This window comes from Amblyomma mixtum, chromosome 5, assembly GCF_055824585.1.
Source record: "Amblyomma mixtum isolate Tamu chromosome 5, ASM5582458v1, whole genome shotgun sequence".
NCBI classification, from domain to species: domain Eukaryota; kingdom Metazoa; phylum Arthropoda; class Arachnida; order Ixodida; family Ixodidae; genus Amblyomma; species Amblyomma mixtum.
This window is the reverse complement of record NC_143016.1, coordinates 8,729,353-8,750,250: the sequence shown is the minus strand read 5'-3', so window position 1 is coordinate 8,750,250 and position 20,898 is coordinate 8,729,353. Positions and strand designations below refer to the sequence as shown.

General features: G+C 43.7%; 1 protein-coding gene across 3 annotated transcripts in view; it reads right to left on the bottom strand.

Annotated features, from left to right (window-relative positions):
- Positions 1-7,295: 7,295 nt before the first annotated feature.
- LOC149341266 (diacylglycerol kinase delta) overlaps positions 7,296-20,898 on the bottom strand; it is a 209,058-nt gene continuing 195,455 nt past the window's right edge. The window contains exons 29-32 of one of the 3 annotated variants that reach the window (XR_016282896.1): positions 16,151-16,636; positions 12,841-15,671; positions 8,496-9,604; positions 7,296-8,459 (exon numbers count right to left, since the gene is read on the bottom strand). Coding sequence is in view for 1 of the 3 variants with exons in the window: in XM_089543272.1 (XP_089399398.1) it covers positions 15,576-15,671; positions 16,151-16,636 (582 nt within the window). In the remaining 2 variants the exon portion in view is untranslated. Of the gene's footprint in view, positions 15,672-16,150; positions 16,637-20,898 lie in introns of all 3 variants that reach the window. The other 2 variants (XR_016282895.1, XM_089543272.1) reach the window with 2 other exon arrangements.

The following is a 20,898-nucleotide window of genomic DNA, read 5'->3' as shown; positions in this document are numbered from 1 at the left end:
ATTTCCCCGGGCAAAAACCTTGGGATGTTAAATATACGATATCACTCATGAAAAACGGCAGTTACCCTCATGCATTCTTCACGCAGTGAACTTTGTTAGCCCATTTGTCGGGCTGTGCACGTCATTTCATATGTAACACCATTACTCGCCGATGAACCCTAGTACACATTTAATGACCGCATTTAAGCTTCTTCCTTTTTTATTTCTTTTACCTTTTCCGCACTCTCTCCTTCAGCCTTTATCTCCCCAATTCCCTTCCCCACGGCATGCCAAACATTTTTTAAACGGCGGTTAAATGCTGTTTTTTTTTTATTAAAGTGTTTCTCTCTATCTCTCCTAATTCAGGTTAGATACTGCTGTTATGTACCTTTCTCTTGAGGGATATTAGTAGCGTGTCATTCATGATCTGAAAGAACCTGCAAAATGCCCTCCGCCCTATTCCTATTCTTCTAGTTATTTCACTCTCGTGATCCGGATCTGCGGCGACTAATCTGCGGCCCTAACTATACACGTATTCCCTTAGATTCTAGCGCCTCGCTACCAACTATAAACTGTGTTTGGTTTGGTTTGGTTTATTGGGGTTTAACGTCCCAAAGCAACTCAGGCTATGAGAGACGCCGTAGTGAAGGACTCCGGAAATTTCGACCACCTGGGGCTCTTTAACGTGCACTGACATCGCACAGTACACGGGCCACTAAAATTTCGCCTCCATCGAAATTCAGCCGCCGCGGCCGGGATCGAACCCGCGTCTTTCGGGACAGCAGCCGAGCGCCGTAACCACTGAGCCACCGATTTCGTTTCAGAGACAGTTGAACATTTCTTTGGCTTTCTGTGTATTAATTTTTAGACTCACCGTTCTGCTCTGCCTGTCATTGATCATGTTTTGCAATTCATCCCCTGAGTGGCTCAGCAAGGCAATGTCTACAGCTAACTGCAGATTACTAAGGTATTAAAAGGTCTTAGATGCAGGCCAACTTTTATTGCCAAACTGACCAATTCTTAGCCAGTACATAACGACGCATGGTCCAGTCATAAAATTGGTTGGTGGCTTATGTAAGTAAAATCACAATTTTTAATAGCATGCCTTAGTTTATACGGTGTTTTAGTTGATACTAATCAACGCGCATGTGTAGACTAAAATGTGATAAAGTAAAGCAAACAAAATGTCGATATAATTTTTGCAGCACCAGAAAGAATTAACATACATAATTCCGAACAAAAACAGCTTGAACAAGCTAGAGGCTAGAATGCATTCAAAAAGCAGCAGTGCATAGAGCACTTCAGATACAGCTTACAAGCAGAAATTAATCAGAAAATGGAAGATTATGCAACTCTCCCGCGATAACGTTAACACTGCAATGTGGGCCAAACAGCTAAAAATCTCAAGTACCAAAGATGTAGATTATATTCAGTGGAAGCCAAAAAAAAAAAAAAAAAACTAAAGAGCTTGACGCTGATCCATCAAGACGTACAGTAGTGGTTATGAAATGACACTCGAACTAAGTCAAAACGGAAATGAAAGCCATGTTCAGAAGCCTAGCGTCCGTGGAAAAGGACTCCTTGAGCCGATTGAGCTGCACATCTCGTCTCAAAAAAAAGCCAACGTACACAGCAATTACCCGCCACTGAGCGGTAGCTCTCTTCCGCTCGCGCAGAAGCTCACACATATTGTTCGAGACAAAGTTACACTGCCGGTCAAGATTCATACTGAAACTATAGATCTAGTGTACAGGGCCGGATTTATAGAACTCAGAAAGGAGAAATAAAAAGGAGCTCCAGTCGGGATATTCAATAATAATAATAAAAAAAATGGTAGGGTTATTTTAAAGTAGTTAAACCGGGTAGGACGTCCGAAAGCACTTGATAAGCTGTTTCCTGGGGCAACGGCGAAGCAAGGTGAAGAGTCCGCTCCTAGGGCAACAGCGGCGGGCAGACCGAGAGAGGGAACTTGTGGGAAGAAGCAGCTCCATGATCGGTCTACCGGCGGCAGCGCGAGCCCCCCTACCTCTCCCCTACCTCAGTGAGGGAAGGGGGGGGGGGGGGTACCTTTTACCGAAAGGTACCAAAAAAGGTACCTTTTAGAAACGTCTGTTGAGCAAACTGCACCAGCCAGAATATTGTTTATGAGACGATTGTTTATGATTGTTACACACCTGTGGGACAGCTTTGCTTTGCCTTGAAACCTCATTACATCTATATGTGCCATTCCCGAGCAGCCGAGCGCTTCTCTGGGCGTCAACCAAGCACCGCGCATTCCAGATTCTGAAGATATGCTACTGTATCTCGTAACATCCAGTATCGCCAAAAGCGATATTACTGCTGCAGATCTCGAGCACACGTTTCCGCTTTGTGCAATTTTCAGCGACGGTGCACTGCCAGTCAAGCCCTTTGAGGCTTTGACACGCCTGCCATCTGTAGTGTAAGCCTTTATGCACAGTTAAAATTGTGTTGTATTTTATTCCACTGTATGCATATAAATGCCAGTGATATGCACCGTCAGAGTCCGGAACGAGCGGAAAGCATGCAGCGAGAGCTGTTTCATTGAATCGCGTAGCCTGTGAGGGGTCGGAGCACATGCAGACCAGCGCCGAGAAGCAGCAGGTTGTGGTGCCAAAATCGGCAGCTGATGGAGCGGCGCGCAGCATGACGTCATAGCGTGTAAGTGGCGCGCAGCATGGCGCGCAGAGCATATGCAACTGCGCCTGCTTCATGTGCAAAAAAGCACATGAAGGCCCCCTAGCAACTGCTATTTGGAAGGGTAATGGAGGAAGGAAAACTTTCACGGCAAGGGTGGTGACATCGCCATTTTTAAGCTCAGGCTCACTTAGCCTCATAAAAAAAAAAAAAAAAATTAGGGGGGCACTTCGACGATCTAAAGTGCGCGAAGCGAAATTCAAGCCTTTTCGCACCGATTTGACTGCATATATGTTGCTCATGAGTAATTACTAATTAATGGTTGCTACGGTTACGGCGTATTACACCACTGATGACGTCATCAGGATGATTGACAGCTATAATGTGACAGTTTTCGCGGACGGACGGACGGACGATGAGACATTAAAGGTTTTCGCTTTAATATTTTTGAAGAAATGCGGCTTCCTGAAGGCGCGGAACGGTATAACGTCAAGCTGGCAACGCCACGCCAGGCGGCCCGCCTACAGTCCGACCATACCGCCGGGTACCGACATACCGACGCTCTGCGCATGCGCAGAACATCTGACACGCTATCTGTCGTGGATTCGCAAAGCAGCGCAGCGATAGGAGGAACGGTCCGGTCGGGCCGGTACATGGCGGCTGCGCGGCCCGCGCTACCCGCGCGAAATGCAGCTGGCATGGCAGTCGCGGCTGCACGGCGCCAGGCACCGTCGGACCGTGCCGGAAGCCGCCGAACACGTTAACGGTCGTGCGCTGCTGGAGTGTAGCATCTTGCTGAACGTCGCCGTGCCGCGTTTCTACCATGGCTGATTCGAAGAGAGAGGTCCGGGCTCGTCTGCGCCGCCGCCATTCTTGGTCACATTATTATAAGCGCATTTATCATGTATCACTGATTAATGCGCTAAGCTTAGCTGTACGAACTTTTCTCTGGCATATGAAAGCATGAGGAGCCGGAAAAAATGTCCCCAGAAAAAACGTCCCAGGAAGGTACGTCCCCGCGCGGAAAAAATGTCCCCGGAATACATCCCCGGAAAAAACGTCCCGATTTACGAAGTAGGAAAAAATGTCCCCAAACGGGTGGCATCAAACGTATCATGCATGAGTTGCTGAGTTGAGTTGCTGTAGGTGGAATCATATTGTTTATTCTGCTGGCAATTGCGCCATGTTAAGAATGTCCTAAAACCAGACAGATTTGCCCCGTTATGCCCACAGTCGCTTACAATATAAAACATAGGCCACTCCCACAGTCCCCATCTATGCACACATTCACTCACAGCACAACATTATCCACTCCAGATATTCAGTCACAGTAGAACATAGTCCATTGCAGAGTCACCATCCATGTACACGCTCACTCACAGAATAACATACCACTCCAGAAGGCACTATCTACACACACATTAAATCACAGAAGACCATAGATCGTCCCTGCTGTCACCATTTAGGGACAAGATCAGTGTTCTGCAGGAATGTTAAAAGAAGGCATGAAGCCTCTCTTCTGTATGACTGGTTTCCACTCGGGTAGACAATGTTCTGAACTGTACTGTGAAGGGCTCCTGCCCTCTTGAAGGAAGCGAACATCACATACCTTTCCGCGTTGTACTCTGGGCAGTACATAATATAATGTTCTGTATCCCCGCACACACCACATATAGAACATAGCGGAGACGATGCCATGCCCGTCTCATGCATCCAGGCAGGAGTACGAGCAGAGCTCGTTCGAATTCGATGTAGTAGAGTGGGCTGGGATCTCCTCAGACCCTTGGTCATATATGGCTAGTGGGGCTCACTCCACAGGGTACTGAAATAATCTAGCACTTTTTTCTGAAGAAACGTTTTCCATCTGGAGGGACTTTTTTGGTGAATTTCATGACAGAGCTTTGTGGGCGAGACTGTCTGCCACCTCATTGCCTCTGACTCCTATGTGATGCAGCTCGCATGCATGCGACTCACATGCATGTACTGCTCGCATAAGCCGGATACAAGTTGTTTGCCAGTGGAACGAGTCACTGACCCGTAAATGCAACGGCATGTTCAGAGCAACGCAAGTGTGGCAGTTGTTTACCGCTGAAAGCTTGGAAGGTTTGCAGCAAAACACATGATGAGGACATCTCGATACACAAACTAAATAGAAGCTAAATTGTATTGGTTTTCACCCAGCAACTCATTTCCTTTTACTGTCGTCGCATTTCACCGTGACATCAAGGCTTGGACTGCGTTTCTTCTTGGCAAGCTGTAACAATGCAAGCTACAGCGATTACAGATGTCGGCACGGAAGCGACTAAACAACGAACAGATACAGGGCGCCCATAAAGAAAAATGATGGCGGCGAAAGGGAAGTGGTCCAGAGCAAGTGCATCTCAGGATCGCTCGGCGCTCCTGCGAAGTCACATGCAGAGGTGCTTTTCCTTTTGCATGACCTGGACTGCGTGACCATGGCGCGGTCTGGTACTACAAAATACTTCATGCTTACATCTATTCTCAAATACAAAGAAGAGTCTAATACAGAGGGCAATTTTCTGTCAGGTGGGTTCCGGAAGAAATTTTTTTCTTCACTTGGGGACATTTTTTCCTATACGGTGGTTCCTCAGGGGACCTTTTTTCCAGGGACCTTTTCTCCGGGGACGTTTTTTCCTACACCCGAAAGCATGCCGCCTCCTTGTACATTCCTTGAAAGCCCTTTCCCATAAGGATCTTACGTGGCAACATCATTAAAGTGCAGCGGGTTGGTGCGGATTCTCAATGTTCCGGACGTGTAGTGGCACGTATCGACATTAGGGCCACGAATCGGGAAGTGCATGTGAACTGATAGGCCTCGATATTACAAATGTGCACGCATGCACATCTTCTTCTAATCGCCGTGCTTTCTTTTTCTGTACTGCACAGTATAAACGACTGCTGCAAGTGTGGAAGAATGTGGGACAGTTTTGTTCACTGTTTTTGCCCGGTGACTTTCGGGTTCAAACAATCGATGCATGTGCTCATGCAGAAGTGTGGGCCTTCCTCGTACCCATCCGGTATTTCGCGCGCTTCTTTCACATCGCGACACAACGACAACACCAGGCCCTATGCAGGGATATCCGAATCAACAAATATCGCATCACCATTGAGTACTTGCGAGGGATGTCCATGGCAAGTTCTTTTTTTTGACATCCCAACTCATTATCTGGTGGATATCCCATTCAGGTGATATTACGGACACTAACTTGATATGCATATTCTTTCTGTAGAGATGTCCTAACACATTATTTGGTAGATATCCCGCTCGGGTGATATTATAGACATTTACTTGAATCACATCTCATTACGCTTGCATAATGTTGGGGACAAAGATGGTAGAGTGGGCTTATGTTTTTTTTTAATAAAAGACATCTGCAATGTGTTCTGCTCATTTTCATATTTTGTTTTATGTTATCATAGATTCGTAATTGAAAATACTGCTTAATGTGCCAAAGCCACTGGCTCCAAAAGGAGGGTCCTAGATTTGGACTATTATGCTCGTGGAAATTCTTCATTCTGCCGATGCATATGCTCAATTAATGTGAACTGGTGTTGCACTGTAGTCTGATCTGTGTTTTGCATATGCTTGTTGCTAAATATGTTCGCTGACAGTTGTTATGCAGATTTTACCCATAAAAATGTCAGCAGTGGGACAAGCAGCTACACTATTGTAATCAACTGTCATTTCTTTCGTCTAAATTGCAGGAAATGTAAATTAGGCTTTGTGAATATTTTTCACATGAGCTGGACATTTTCTTATGGGCCCATAGAAATCCCCGTAGAAATTTATCATTATTTGACCAATAACCAAGGTGCGACTTCTTACGGACCTCGCTTGGACGGAGAAAGTGTGTCCAAAAGGATATGTGAAGGATGTCCACAGGAGTTTCTCCACACTTTCTGAATATCCACATGTTCTTTCAAGAATTCACAAGACATCCTTTAGATGTGTGTTGTCACTGGGCAAAGCAGGCATTTGCAATAAATACCCATATTGTAAGAAAACTGAGTTATGTTCAGGTCTGTTTTGTCATTCTACAAAATTTTAGTTGCAGTTTTTAACCTGTCAAAGTGTTCAGAAGTTGATGACTGTATAATTCTAACAAATTAATTATAATTACAAGAAAAAGAAGTTTCAGCTTGCCCTGTACAAAAAGTATTTGTTTACCGTTATACAGGCAACACATTTTTAAAAAATACTTTACAATCCTTGCTCACACTACGTGGTATGTCCCATAGAGCTAACCATACAAGTGGATATATGCTGCCGTAAAACTTGGTTGGTCGCTGTGCTCACGATGCACTCATGACATTTTTAACATGCCATGTGGAGCAGCTACAGTGCCGGACACCACCTATCATGAATAACGAACAGATATGGCAGCTATTTGTTGAAAATGAAGTGTGCATCGAAGCTAAGATAGCGGCAGGCTCCTGTCTAGAACGGAAAGAACGGAAGCTGATTTGGACTAAGATAGGACTCAATAGGACTACGGCCGACGACATCCCATAGCCCCAGCATATGAGGCGGATGCTCGAGCCATTAGGCCACCGCTGCAGTAAATTATGTTCCAGCTGTGAGCCCAAAGTACTTTGCACCCAGCTGGCTGTGCCTAGAATTAGACATCACACAGAACACGTTCAGGTTTCGCACTGAAGCATATGTCGTTTATTGCCACTGAACAGAACAAAGAACAATACGTATACACAAAATTCAAGAAAAAAAAAAGCCAGATCATCTCGTAGGCATCATTGCATATGTACATGTGCACAACAGTCTGGAGGCGAGGACAGTGCTGCACTGCAATAGTGCGAGTCAACAATAACAGCACAAAGGAAGAAAGGCTGAGTTGTGGACATCCTTTATTTGCCCCAAGAAGAATAATAAGAGGGGAAGGAATGTGCCTGACATGTATGACCCGGACTCCTTAGGGCGTGCGCCTGTGTGTACAAACGATCACGTGACGAATCTCCACGCGCACACACACACAAAAATACACAGAGAAAAGCGACGCACTCGTGCGTATAACCATCAAAAAAGTGTATACACTCACATATTGGCCACAAGCCGGTGGGGAAACCATACAAGTTTGTATATGCAAGATCCACGTATACAGTATAGTAGTAGCAGTACTGGTGGTAGCAGTAGTAGTAATAAGTAGCAGTATACAGTAGGTGTTGCCAGCTGGCGTGATTTCACGCGCCCGCCCATGCGGTTTGTACTCTTCGCCAAGGGTGTTTCATGTAACAAATACGCAAAGAGGGTGTAATTTAGCACCCGCTCCGAAAACGAACACGCATTCGCGTTCGCATGCATGCGATGTGCTCAGGTGCACACAGGTAAAGGAAACTATATGTAATCATATCGCCCCAAAAACGAGGCAGGGCAAGAGACACGCACGTGCAAGTTATGTGCTGTTACGATACTACTTTAACCATAATTTTTCTCACACAAAACGCTGCATGGTAAACAAAAGGAGCATCATACTTCCGTGAACAAAGCCTACCGAAGCCCACACATGAGGCACGGGGCCAAAGGTGTAAAACTCCAAGACCACAATGCCTTTGTAAAGTTACAGAAAATGCGAAAGTACATTTTTCATATTCACACACATTATGTAGTAAGGATAAGAGATATATTTACCAAGTAGATTTTCATGCGAATATTTCAGTACAGAAAAAACTTCAAATTTCCGAATAGTGTGTACTGTCGGTCAATGCAGTGCTTTATTTACCATCACAAATAAAGCCTGTGAAAAATAGAGGAAGAAAATGCTGAAGGAGCCTATTATGAACTTAACAACCTCAGGGTATTCTTTTTACTTCCTGAACTTAACAACCTCAGGGTATTCTTTTTACTTCCAAGTTTGAAAACAAAAGTAAAGATACTAAAAACTGGTGCGAAGAACAAGCATGTATGACACCTTTTGCACAGTACTTTATGCAAAGTGGAGCTTTCAAGCTGCAGGTGACTAAACAGATTTGTATGCCTCGTCATCAGAACATAGGAATGCATAGCAATCTGACAAACAGGGTTCTTTCATCACGGGTAAAAGTAGCAAAAAGAATATCATTCTTATACTACAGCAAGAGATGCACTGTTAAGCTGAATGACAGCTAAACTTCCCGTTTTGTTTCATTTGAGGAGAAAACAAAAGTGCAATACAATACACCCTGTTGAAAGAGGGAATAACGCCGCGGATGTCATACCCAGCAGCACCCTCGAGCACATACTGCACGTGGAGATGATGAAAAAAAAGTGGAGTGGGGAAAGGTATACAACCTCTCATCAGGCACGGCGGTCAATACTGTCGACATACAACTTACTCTCCCCATTCGCTAGCGCACTGGGTGAAGTAGCCACTCTAACCCTACTTGCAGTACACAGCACACTCAGAGAAGCTAGACAGCAGACTGTGTAGAACCAATTAGAGGGCTTAAAACACTGGCAAAAAAAAAATGCAAAAAATGATAACTAAGAGAAAGGTTTTATTCGCAAGCTATAGTGGTGTTACTGTTTAGAAAAAACAAAAAACATATTCTAATCTATGTGGCCTACAACTATCTCTTTCTTTTTTTTCGTTTGTCTACACCCCTAGATGAAGCATTGTGATCTGTACAAGAGGTACCATGCTGCGCGATTGCTGGCATCTTTACAGAGAACAACATACATTAATTGTTGGTGCTGTAGTGATCAGGAGTACATAAAATATGTAGCACGAGACCTTAGATACCAGAAGTTGAAAGAAAAACAGGTGTGACAGGTGACAGACGCAAAGGCTCAAGCACATTTCACATATGTGCCATGCATGGCACTCGAGAGAGGTACAGTGATTACGCACCTTTTGCAGTAATGAGGGTGATTTTGATGAGTTATAACTCTACACTCCTTTGCAATGAGTTACCAAGTCAAGTTCTATTCGGCTTCCCACATGGACTATTTAGAGATCTGAGAACAATACAAGATAAGTGCCTTAAATATAACTAAAAACCAATTAAAACCACAATGACAGATCTCTTTGTAGCTGATTCCAATAGCTGTTTAGCTATTTTAAATCTTTTTTTTCTTTTATAAGATGTGGCAGCTGCAATACTTATACAGAAGTTTGATTATCATTCCATGTTATTTAGCAGCACAATCTGGAAGTTTTATTTTTAATACTTTTTTGTCATCCCACAATAGTATTTGTCATCATGTAAGGGCAAACCGAAGTCTCACACAAGCTTTCCACTCCTTTGAAATGGATATTGAGATGACAGTGTGTGGGTATCCAGGCTTGTTTTGATGTTGTCTTCTGCCTCATAGAAACCTGACCTCAATAAGAGTCATGGTCAACAGTATATGCATGCTGCAGACTCTCAGCATCAGATGGCACACCAGCGAGAGGGGAAAATATGTGCTGCAAATATGCATGTTCAAAGATACAATTGCTTCCAAGCATTCTTTTGTTCCAGGCTGTCCTAAATGGCCAGCTGTACATGAGACTAGCACAACTGACACAAACAAATTAATGCTGAGGAGCTGTGTCATTCATTTACACTGTGTACCGAGAGATGTAAACATGGCATGAACCCACTGCCACTAGACAGTGATGTAGGTCAAAGCCCCTGCAGATGAATTACTTTATCTTTGATTGTTCTACTAGTTCCCAGCATGGTGCCCAGATCAGTCACAATGCAAAAAATGCACATTCTCCAAACGACAAGGAAATCTGTTCCAGGAGCGAGAAGGGGGTAGCAAAGAGAAATGCGTCTGGCGGTTGTTATAGAGGTGCATATGTGATTCACCAGACATACAAAACATGTATGTTCACATTAACAAGTAATGGCACTCACTCAAGCGCTGCTCTTGCTGCTGCATTATGTGCTTGTGTATGACCTGTGCCACACTTGATGTGGCAGCCAGAATTGTATAGTACTACCAGGATAATGCGGAGAAGACATAAGGGGACACACTGCTGGCAGAGGACTGTAAGGGCCCTTGCCAACCTAGAGGGAAAGACATTGACTGCCAAAGGCTACACTTCATTAAGTAACAATGAAAAGTTGGTATTCCTGCTACAAGGGTTACAATACCTTTAAGGTACAACATCCAAATTGACCAATAACAAAAGAGTTGTCAAGTGGGAACATGACTACAGGACAAATCCAGCATGTGGTCTACTTTCTATGCGCAATAATTTAAAACTTCACCACATCCAGAACTATTGAAATGTGAGCTTGCATCCTGAATGCAGAAAAATTAATGTCAGCAAGATGACAGCAAATGCAGATGTATCGATGACTTCAAAGGTAACTTCAACCAAATAGAAAGAGGACATGAAAGATGCTCCTTATATTATACAACACTGCGTGATGGACGAGTAGATGTGCACCTTGTATTTCAAGAATGGCATAAAACCATTTCAATTGTGTTTCAAAATTAAACTCTTCTCAGTAGCTCAATTCCTTCAGTATATTTATCTTTTGATGATGTTAACATATTTATTAACTAAAAGTGAAAATTTAGCATTTTTTGACACATATCTTTATAACAAAGCAAATACATTTTACACATGAAGCATCAAGAAAGCTCCCGAAGGTTTGCAGTTTGACACATCAGTAAGATTTTTAGAAAAAACTACACTACACAATGATATCTCAATACATGCACAGGTAACACGAAACAACCTTTGTTCTCCTTGATAGCTCATCAGTGCAAAACAGCAAGGATTTACTCCATCACTTTGTTCTCTTTGCCTTCCTTCCATGCCTAGCATTCTGATGAGACAAAAAAAAAAAAAAATGGCACAGCCAGAAAAAGGCACTGATTTCAAGGCATTTAGCCCAGCCAAGCCACTAAAGAGCCACATAAAAGAGAAGATTTGTTTGGTCTTTGTCACAAGTTGCCTCTCGCAAGAAGGTGCTCTACCTACAGCTACACAAAATTTTTCTACCTTTGTACCATAGTTACACTGCACATCTGCTTTTGCGCAAGGAACACCCTTCGACTGTAACATTTTCAGTGACCTTTCTCAGCTTCTCATCTCACCCAGTTTACAACCTCACCCAGTTTAAAAAAAAAAAAAAAACTTAATTACAAATTTCAGCACTGTGACCAGCTGAAGTTGGAAGGTAAAATAAAATCTCTCTTTTTGTTCCTGAGAAATTTCTCCCTGCAAACACACTGTGTACTTCTGGCCCACATAGAGCTCCAATGATGTGCCATAAATACTTCCGGAACACAGGGCTATAAAAAACTTGCAAACCTAGCGAATACATTTGGTATATCAAATGTTGTACATGGGTGGCAAGTGTGCCGCTATTGGAGAGAACCTTAATCTGTAACTTACTCTTTCTTTTTTTTAACACACAAGTTCCGTTAAAATAGAAAAATGCTGAACTAGAGGAATCGTCGTGTTTTCTAACTTTTTCAGCAGCATCGCATATTTTATTTTAAATTCAAGCAGTGAGGACAACACACTTTACTTCAAAGGATAATCTCACAGGTAACCTACCATTTACTGTTGTGCACATTACTAAACGGTCGCTTTATATGCACTGTTAACTCATCAGCAGTTGATGATGAGCTCAACAAATTGGGAGGCCTGTACCCCAGCTAGTCTGGGGTGACCGCGCCTATTCATGCAATATTTGCTGCTGCTTTTCAGTCATCTGAAAACAAAGCATTCGTAACGAAAGTTTCCATATTTCATAAAGTGCAAGTGACAACTCAAAATAGTAATAATATGTGATGCAGCAAAACAATGAACTAACCTAAGATCTTAAAGCTATTATGAAATATAAGCAGTGCACATTCTATTATAATCTATTGCAAAAAGTTACAAGAAGCAACCTTGTATCCACGCAGCCATTTGTGCACAACAGGCATTCTTATTGCAGGAGTGCATTTAAACACAATTACCTCGTTGTAATATTTACAGAAGTTGCTGCACATTGAAATACTGGTTTTGAATGCTGCCTTTTGAATAAGCAAGGCAGTGATGAAGAAAAATTATATTTACACTTGCCTAAAAAGTATCACACCTTAACCGACCAAGCTCTCATTGCATTGGATGTATACCCACATAACAGGCGATAATAATAATATCACTGCAGGGTTACAATCCCAATGATAGACAAATTAATCTAGCCAATAACTGCATCATGAAGTGACCAAAATAAGCACAGCTGAAGCAAACTCACCCACATTCAGAAATTTCCACAACTCTGTTATGCATCACTCTGGTTCCTGTATTTTACCAGAATAATCAGCAACGTACTCCCACCATCCTTTTAAAACAGGCTGTGCCTAGCTGAGCTGAACTGCCAATCTGTGCTTGTCAAAGAATCTGCTCACAAGCGAAAATCTGAAAAACAGCACCAATCAGTGGAAGATCACTGAAAAGCAAGCTCTCAGGTGTGAAAGAGGCTTAACCTCCCTGAGCAACACAAAAAAAAAAATTATGAATACTCTCTGCACTGGCGGTCACACAGAAGAAGCCACTGCAGAGTACACAGTGGTCATCATGAGAACGAGTGGATGCACATGTGCAAGCGAGGTGAAGGTTTTTTGGGCTTGGTGTACACGTGGTGATGGTTAAATTACAGAGATACACATAAGTGCAGGTTGGCACAACTGGTATTGCTGGTATGTGCAGTATAAAAAAGTTGCTGTACAGGGGAACAGACACCGGGAATGAGACACAGAAGTTTGTGCACGTGGTTGTGTGGGCATTGGGAAGTGCGGCCTTGACGAAGAGCAGTAAAGACTACAGCAAATACACACGAGTGCATAAGAGAAACAGAACACTGAAAAGGAAATGCAGTTTTGCTCTCAAGAAGCATGCTAGAAGTGCTGACCCACCAGTCACTGCCTCAGTGTGAAAGTTTGCCACCCATAAATTTTAAACCCGATGGGCACGGAACCTTCCATGGACATCCTGCATACATCCTGAACATCCGCAGGACGTCCAGGGGAGTTTCCATGTCCATTGGGATTGTCTTGCAGCAGAAACAATACTGACTCAAGTGTCTTCTAAACAACAAAACAAAATTCTGCAAAACAACAATCCCTACGGTATCCTATATTATTTGCATTGACCTTTTGAAATATTGACATTATACCCAGGGTCTCATAGGTACCCTTCTTGAAGCTTCTTTGATTGTGCAAGAAGTATTCCTGTACTGTCTGTCCAATTGTGATGTGCTGTGATTAAGAAGACAGTAGTCATGAGGCTTCTAGTATGCCACAGCTGAAACCCAGGCGACAGCTTTTCACTGTGGCAGACAGATCTAAGCTGGATTACTGTACCATTTCCATCTGCAACAAGCTGTGTGGAGCAGTAAACAACTGCTATCATTTGAAGATGGGCTAATAAAGCAGCTCAAGTGGTCAGCTGCCTTCATCGGCGAAACAGTGTATCAGCTCTTCAAATCAGTCTCACTGAGCTGGCCTGAGTTATGCAACGTGGTCAGTAAATGCGCATTTGTCAATTACTGAAACTTGTCTGAGACTGTTTCTGCAAGTTGCACGACACTCATATAAATAAACTAATATTTTGGACAAAGTCTACGTGTGAAACCTTTCCAAATTAAAAGCAGTACTACTTTCTATGGGCCTAATCAGACATCAGATGGTTCACTCATATGAAATATATGCAAGTGATTATTGAAAATTTTCGAACCATATAAACAACGTTACATATATCCTGAGGGGTAGGTAGCAATATGGTCCAATTCTGCAGTAATGAATTTAGAATTAAGACCACGGCCAGAATTCTACTACGTGCCATGAAAAAAGCAGATGGCATCAATGGAGCACAATTCTGAACTTAAATATCTCCTAAATACGTCTTGCAATATTGTTTTGCACATGTGACCTTAGGCTGTCAATGCTACACAAAAGTCTGAAAATTTTCTTAGTGCAAGCAGACAAACATAAAAGAAAGAGTGTCAAGCTGTTACGTACAGTGCCTACCTTGAGGCACCTGGAGTTTAGAAGTGATAAATACATGACAGTGCAACAGAATATGTAAAAAGGTCCAATCTGAAAGGTTACTGAGTAGTTAATCGTTCCTGCCGACATATTATGCACCAATGCCTCAAATCAGGACTCCCTAGCAAGCAATGTCACCTTAGCAGTGTGCACACGCCTGCTTCAGAGCTTCTCCACTTGGGTCTACAAAAATGCTACACTGCAAAGAGTTCAAGGTTAATGTAGGTAATCTTAGTTTAGCCACCTTTGTACTTCGTACAGCATCACCGGAAGTATTCAAAATGGAATGGAAGCTACCAGCAAAGTGGTTTAATACCAGCTTAGACACAGAAGCTTGTGGCGATGTCAGTCTCTGCCCATCATTTGCGGCAAGGCAGTGGCAGTTGGTGTGAGTGTGAAGCAAAGCTGGAGCAGCTCAAGCGCAAATGTGTAGTACAGTCCAATATGAAAGGGAACAAACTGGTGGCACTCGAGAACCAAAGCTATTTTTGCCAAGCTTGAAAATGTGCCACAATATTCATTCATCCACAGAAGAGCTATTTGGAAAACGAGAAAAAAAAAAATGACGGCAGCCCCTTCTCCCATATTTGGAGAATGGTCGTTTCTTGCATGCCACCAGTGTGCTCTCTTTAATGCTGGACCGAACACCCCAGTTCTGCAGTCACTTTGGTGCACTGCCGAGTGACACTAGTATGTACAGTGGCTCCAGCAACCAGCATTTCCACAGCACAATATGTGATGGAATGTCAGTTGATTGAAATAAAAAGATGGCAGGGCCTGCACGTACAGTGGCAGCTAGATTGTCCGGCCAGACTGGCACTGCATCTATGTTCCTGGTGGTCCCAATATTTTGGCAGCATGCGAGCCCCTCTGATTTTCAATTTTTGTTCCGTCACTGCCCGCAAGAACGACCTTCATCATCCGCTGGCTGCAAAAACTCTTCTCACACAACTCCGTGACGCTTGGGCAAGGGCTTCTTCAGGTCCGCCACTGCCTGCAGGATTCGCTTGATGTGGCCCACTTTGGTGATTCCCAGCTCCTGCACAGTGCACTGCTGTGAATGCTTTGCCCTCTGGGTGCTGACTGTGCAGCATCCCGCAAGTTTTGGTGCGCTTGAAGCCTGTATGCGATTACTACTCGATGCAATATAGCGGAACAGTTTGATACACTTATGACAGACAGTTACTCGATTGAAAACAACAAAAAAAAAAGTCTACACACTTGATACATTTATCATATCAGCATTAGCAAATGTAGCAAATCTAAAAACCCATGTGAAAATCTGGCATGCTGAAGGAGGACTAGACATGTTTTATATACATATCTGTGAAGTATGTTTTTTAAATGGTTGGCTGATTACCTGGCTAATCATAATTATATAAAAACAACAAAAAGGGGAAGAAGAAGAAACTTGCACTGCACAGCTGGAATAAAGAGCTTAACCCCAATAAAACACCAGTACAACCCAATCCATGGCTACAGGTTAAAAAATGGCACACTGAGTAGGTCAGCGCATACCTTGAGATCCCGCCTCTCGAGGCTTAGCAGTTCGGGCCCACGAATGTCATGCCGCAGGAAGTGCTCCTGGTACTCGCGCATCTGTATTTCCGCCAGCCAGCTCGCCACTTGTTCCGCAGACCAGGAGGACACTCCTTGCTGGCAGCCGGCAGCCGCCGACTTTTCAGGAGATCCGTGTTGTGACAACTTTGCCGGTGACTTTGAGCTCGTCGCCGGCGACCTAGGTGCCAGTGTTGGTGACTTTGAGAGAGGGGGAGAAGAGGCAGACTCTGGTGTGCCACAGTGCGCCCCACTCTTGCAGGGGAGAAGACTGACGGGGCCTGCTGAACCATCGTCAGTAGTTCCGCCTCCACTGCTGATGGAAAGGGATGGCTCTGTTCTGGCGGGTGGCTGCGTCACTGACGTGGAGGATGATGAAGACGAGGCAGTGGTCTTTGAGCGCTTCAGCTTGAGCTTGAATAGACTTCGAGGGCGCTTATGTTCTTGCTGATGTGCGAAAAACGACAGGAGGCGAAAGATCGAAGTTAATCACAATCAAAGCAATCGTCGCTTTTTTGCTTTGTAGGCTACTGATCTACTCTACGGTTTACTAGTAGAGCAGTTTACAGGAGACCACCTTGTAAATTACAACATGAAAAGATTATCAAGCTGATCAATGGCAGACTATAGACGCGCGGTGTTAACAAAGGGAGCATATTTCACTTGCAGAAACTGAACTTAATCCTTGTGATACAAGCAATGCTTGAAATAAGAATGCACGGTGTTCCCGATCCACCTCAACTGATGCTATCTCCGCCCATATGCTTATTCTGTGCAGGTGGTTTAATGGTTGCGCATCTATCGGCACTGTTTAGCTGAGCGTTGCAGCACAGCAAAACCACTGCAGCTCTCATTCAGTGGCAGTAGCAACGCCACTGACATGAAGTACTGCATTGGGGGGGAGCTTCAGGCAAGTGGGAAGCAAGTGCACACATGGCAGGAAATCATGAAACAGCAAGCAGGAAAGGCACAATCAACGAGTAGTGCATGCCATGCCAAGGAGGGGGAGGGGGAGAGGGAAATAAAAAAAAAAGAGACTTTAGAGAGAGCACAGATGGCTCACCCAGATCGGCACGATGGGAGGAAAGCGCATTATATACAGTGGAAGACATACTGCAGCCCAGGGCTGTCAGTAAATTGAGGACAGACACACGTAAAGCAAATACTGTGTGAACCCTTCAATGCTACAAAGAATTCCTCAGCGAGCTTTAGTAATGCTGCTGTTATGATTCCCTTGGGGTGTATGCTAGTTCATTAAGATGTATCGTGTTCTAGTGCACATTGTGAAATTCGTACTACAACTACAGTCGGCTCTACACTGCAGTTGAACTGATTAACACCAAGCAGGTTTCCTTGAGAACGCCTAAATTGAGCAAAAAGTCAGATTCAATGTGTTTGTGTGATAAGCACAGCTTGCCCCAATGACCAAAAGAGCTATACAGAAGGCTTCCTTTTTATAGCGAAAAACTGCATTATAGCCAAATCACAAGGGCAACTAGCAAAGGCTGTTAAGAATGCCAAAGACAAAGCGAGTGAGGGAATACAATATTTGCAAGAGCACTTTGGGGCAGCCGACCCTATTGTGCCTGCCTGTATACTACCCAAGATGCTATCTAAACAGCTATATAGTATTTATATATATATTGCAAACAAACAAGATAAAAACAGCACACAGTATTGCTCAGCCTACACTGCCTGCTTGGCACATACCAGGTTTCCATTACGATTTCAGATAAGCAGCAAACTTTTGAAAAACCAATATTTAGTGCAGCTTAGGTAGAAAGCATGTAAATAATTAAAGGATTACGACTCGTTCAATATTTAGCCAAAATACATGAAAACAGAAATGAGCAACCCATTTAATTTAACTCTGCTATTCAATAAACCACGTAAACAACCATATAAAAGAACCATTTTATGCCTGAAAGGCTCACTGTCACATTGCTGTGCACAATTTTACATGGTACAAGATTACACCTAAAATGCTGTGGTGACGTCTTACATATTTCCGAGATACTGCAAGCTTCCACAAAAAGTCTCAGGCTACTGAAAATAGACTATTAAAAGAAAAGTGACCAAAGTCAACCATGGAGAAGCATCTGGGGAGAAACTCCGATGCTCCAAAAAACTGGCGTGGGCAGCCTTTGTACTGGCTCTTTGCAACAGCTTTCCATATGAGACAGCACAAATGAAGACTTTAGTGACACGTTCAAAAAAAGAGACAGTCAGCACTGTTTTTTTGTTAAGGAAGCTGGCATGCCATAAATGTTTGGCAAAATACGCACTGAACGTGGGCTGGTTATCTCCGCTGTCCCACCCAGAATTCCGCACAAGGCATGTAAATGTGCACAAGCTGCAGTGGAGGAGCCAGTGACAAAGTGTTTTAAGAATGTAGACGAAAACGGAAAGCAGTGATAATAGGCAGAGCCCGAAATGAATACTGTGCGTGACTACTGCCAGCCACTAACATTGTGTATCGCTGTGTTTCATTCAAGTGCACTTCTGTTGAGCATGTTGCCAGATGTATAGCGCAGGTAGTATAGAAAATATGAAAGGTACAGGTAAGACGCAGCAACTTTTTGCCTGAATCCGAGCAAGGAGACATGTGTCCCTGCTCTCGTAATGCGTGCGCTGCTTGCACAGGGTCACTCATGCCACTGGGGCAGAAGCTGCGAGAGAAAAACTGCGGTGGATGTTAGGATGCCCTGGGGCCTCAGTGCGTTGATGACGGGCTGCCTCGGAGCGGACAGCCCATGGGCTGCCAATCGAAAGCAACACGATGGCGGCGGATCAGATATCGAAAGCTGCAATGCAAGAAGGAGGCGGGGCGATATACAACTGCAAGAGAAAGGAGACAGCCAACCTGACAACCACATCAAAGCAACCCACCTATCGCTGCCCCAAGAAACGACTCCACTCTCGCTAACAAAAGTTACGCACAACAAAATAGGCCAGCATGGTGACCACACAGCACGACACTGAACAAGCAATACAACCAGATATTTCACCACAGCATCAGCCTTCAGGCTGCAAGCTGTATGGAATACTGTTAAAAGAAGAGTTCCATGCTGCTACTTGCAATTTCATTACTTCTCCACTAGCCCTTAATTGTCTCTTTATGCAGCTGGGATGTCTACCTGATTCTTCCCTTTCATGGCACCAGGCAGGTGTTTGAAGATAGAATATCGTTAGAAATTCTCAAACGGTCAACTTTAGAATGAGATGTGCATCAGCTCCACAGGCATTTAAACTAGTTTCCATGGGTTCCAGGGAAGGAAAAACTGCCCCTAGCTAGATGTAAGGTGACTCGTGCCTTTGAAAATGCAGGCAAGTGTTAGCCGTGAAGTATTAGAGCCGTGTCTCCTCTCCATACTTTGAGGCTGCAGAGCTAGTTAAGGGCTCTGTGCACACAAGATGGCTTCAGAAAAGTCAAGGGCTCCAAGTAAGCACAGTTCGAGTTACTAAAAAAACTGCCTCAAGCCTTGTGTGTCACCCCACATAATGGATGCCTAAATTTCTTCTCAGACACGGCACTGATCAAGTTTTTAAAATTTATTTAACAATAAAAAACAAAAAAAATCATTTTTTTGCATACACGTACTAGGAAGATGCTTTGATTCCACTGCATACAAAATGCAGTTCTCCAGAAAAAAAAGTTTGGCATGAAAAAGTTATTCATGAATGGCAGAGTTCAAGCGGCATAGCTCATGCCATGCAGGTTCTGAAGCATAAGGGAAAAGGAAAAAGACAAAAGCTCCTAAAAAAAAAACGGGGGTAAATGGTATGCAGAAAACCAGCCTTCAAGCAAAAACATGCAGCAGGTATTCGGAATGTAGTTCCAATGTGAGGCCTTGAAAACTCGAGACCTCAACAAAAGGAGAGCACAAAGCCAAGCACAAAGCATCACAAAAATGCTACTCTCAAATACAATTCAAGTACTAGGCTGTCGATACATCAGAAGCACAGAAAAAGGGCGAGACAGAGCTGAGGTGTATTATCTTGCAATAGTACCAACCATGTCTGCAATGTTATCTTCTAAATGCATACATATGACCACATTGGTGACTAACATAAGTTGTTTATCTAGACCTTCCAGTTTGATTTTTTTAAAAATTGCAAGTCCCATGACTACACACAGAATACACAAAGGGTAGAATGGGCAAGAGAAAAAAATAAAAATTAAATTGCCCAGCCCGCGCCGCCAGAGCACATGGTACAAAGGGAGAATGCATGGCAAAGAAAAGGTGTGCACACACTCGTCTAGATTGCTCAGGTGGCATGCTGTGTCGTGTGCTGGTGATATCTGCTACTAGCCTCTTGGTTTGACATAGTCTGTTTCTGGTCGTGCACAGAGTATGCTGCCTTGCTGTTTCGCACATATACTGGTCACTTCTTTCTGCCACCCCTTTAGCCTGTTGCTAACAGTGTACTTCTCACAGCAAGCGGAACACATGGCAACAAGTTACAGTATAGGTACGAAACGATAAGGCAGCACACAATGTACAAAAGCTGAGGGAGGCTTTCGCAAACCCAGAGGCCAACAACAGGTATCAGTGGCACACTACGAAGCATGCCACCCGAGCTGTCCAGACTAGTCTCTAGACAACTATGCCTAAAATCACTGGTTACCATCCATCAGTTTACACACCCGCACCTGTTAAGCTTCATATAGGACTTGCCACTTTACAAGTTATTCAATTATCTGTATG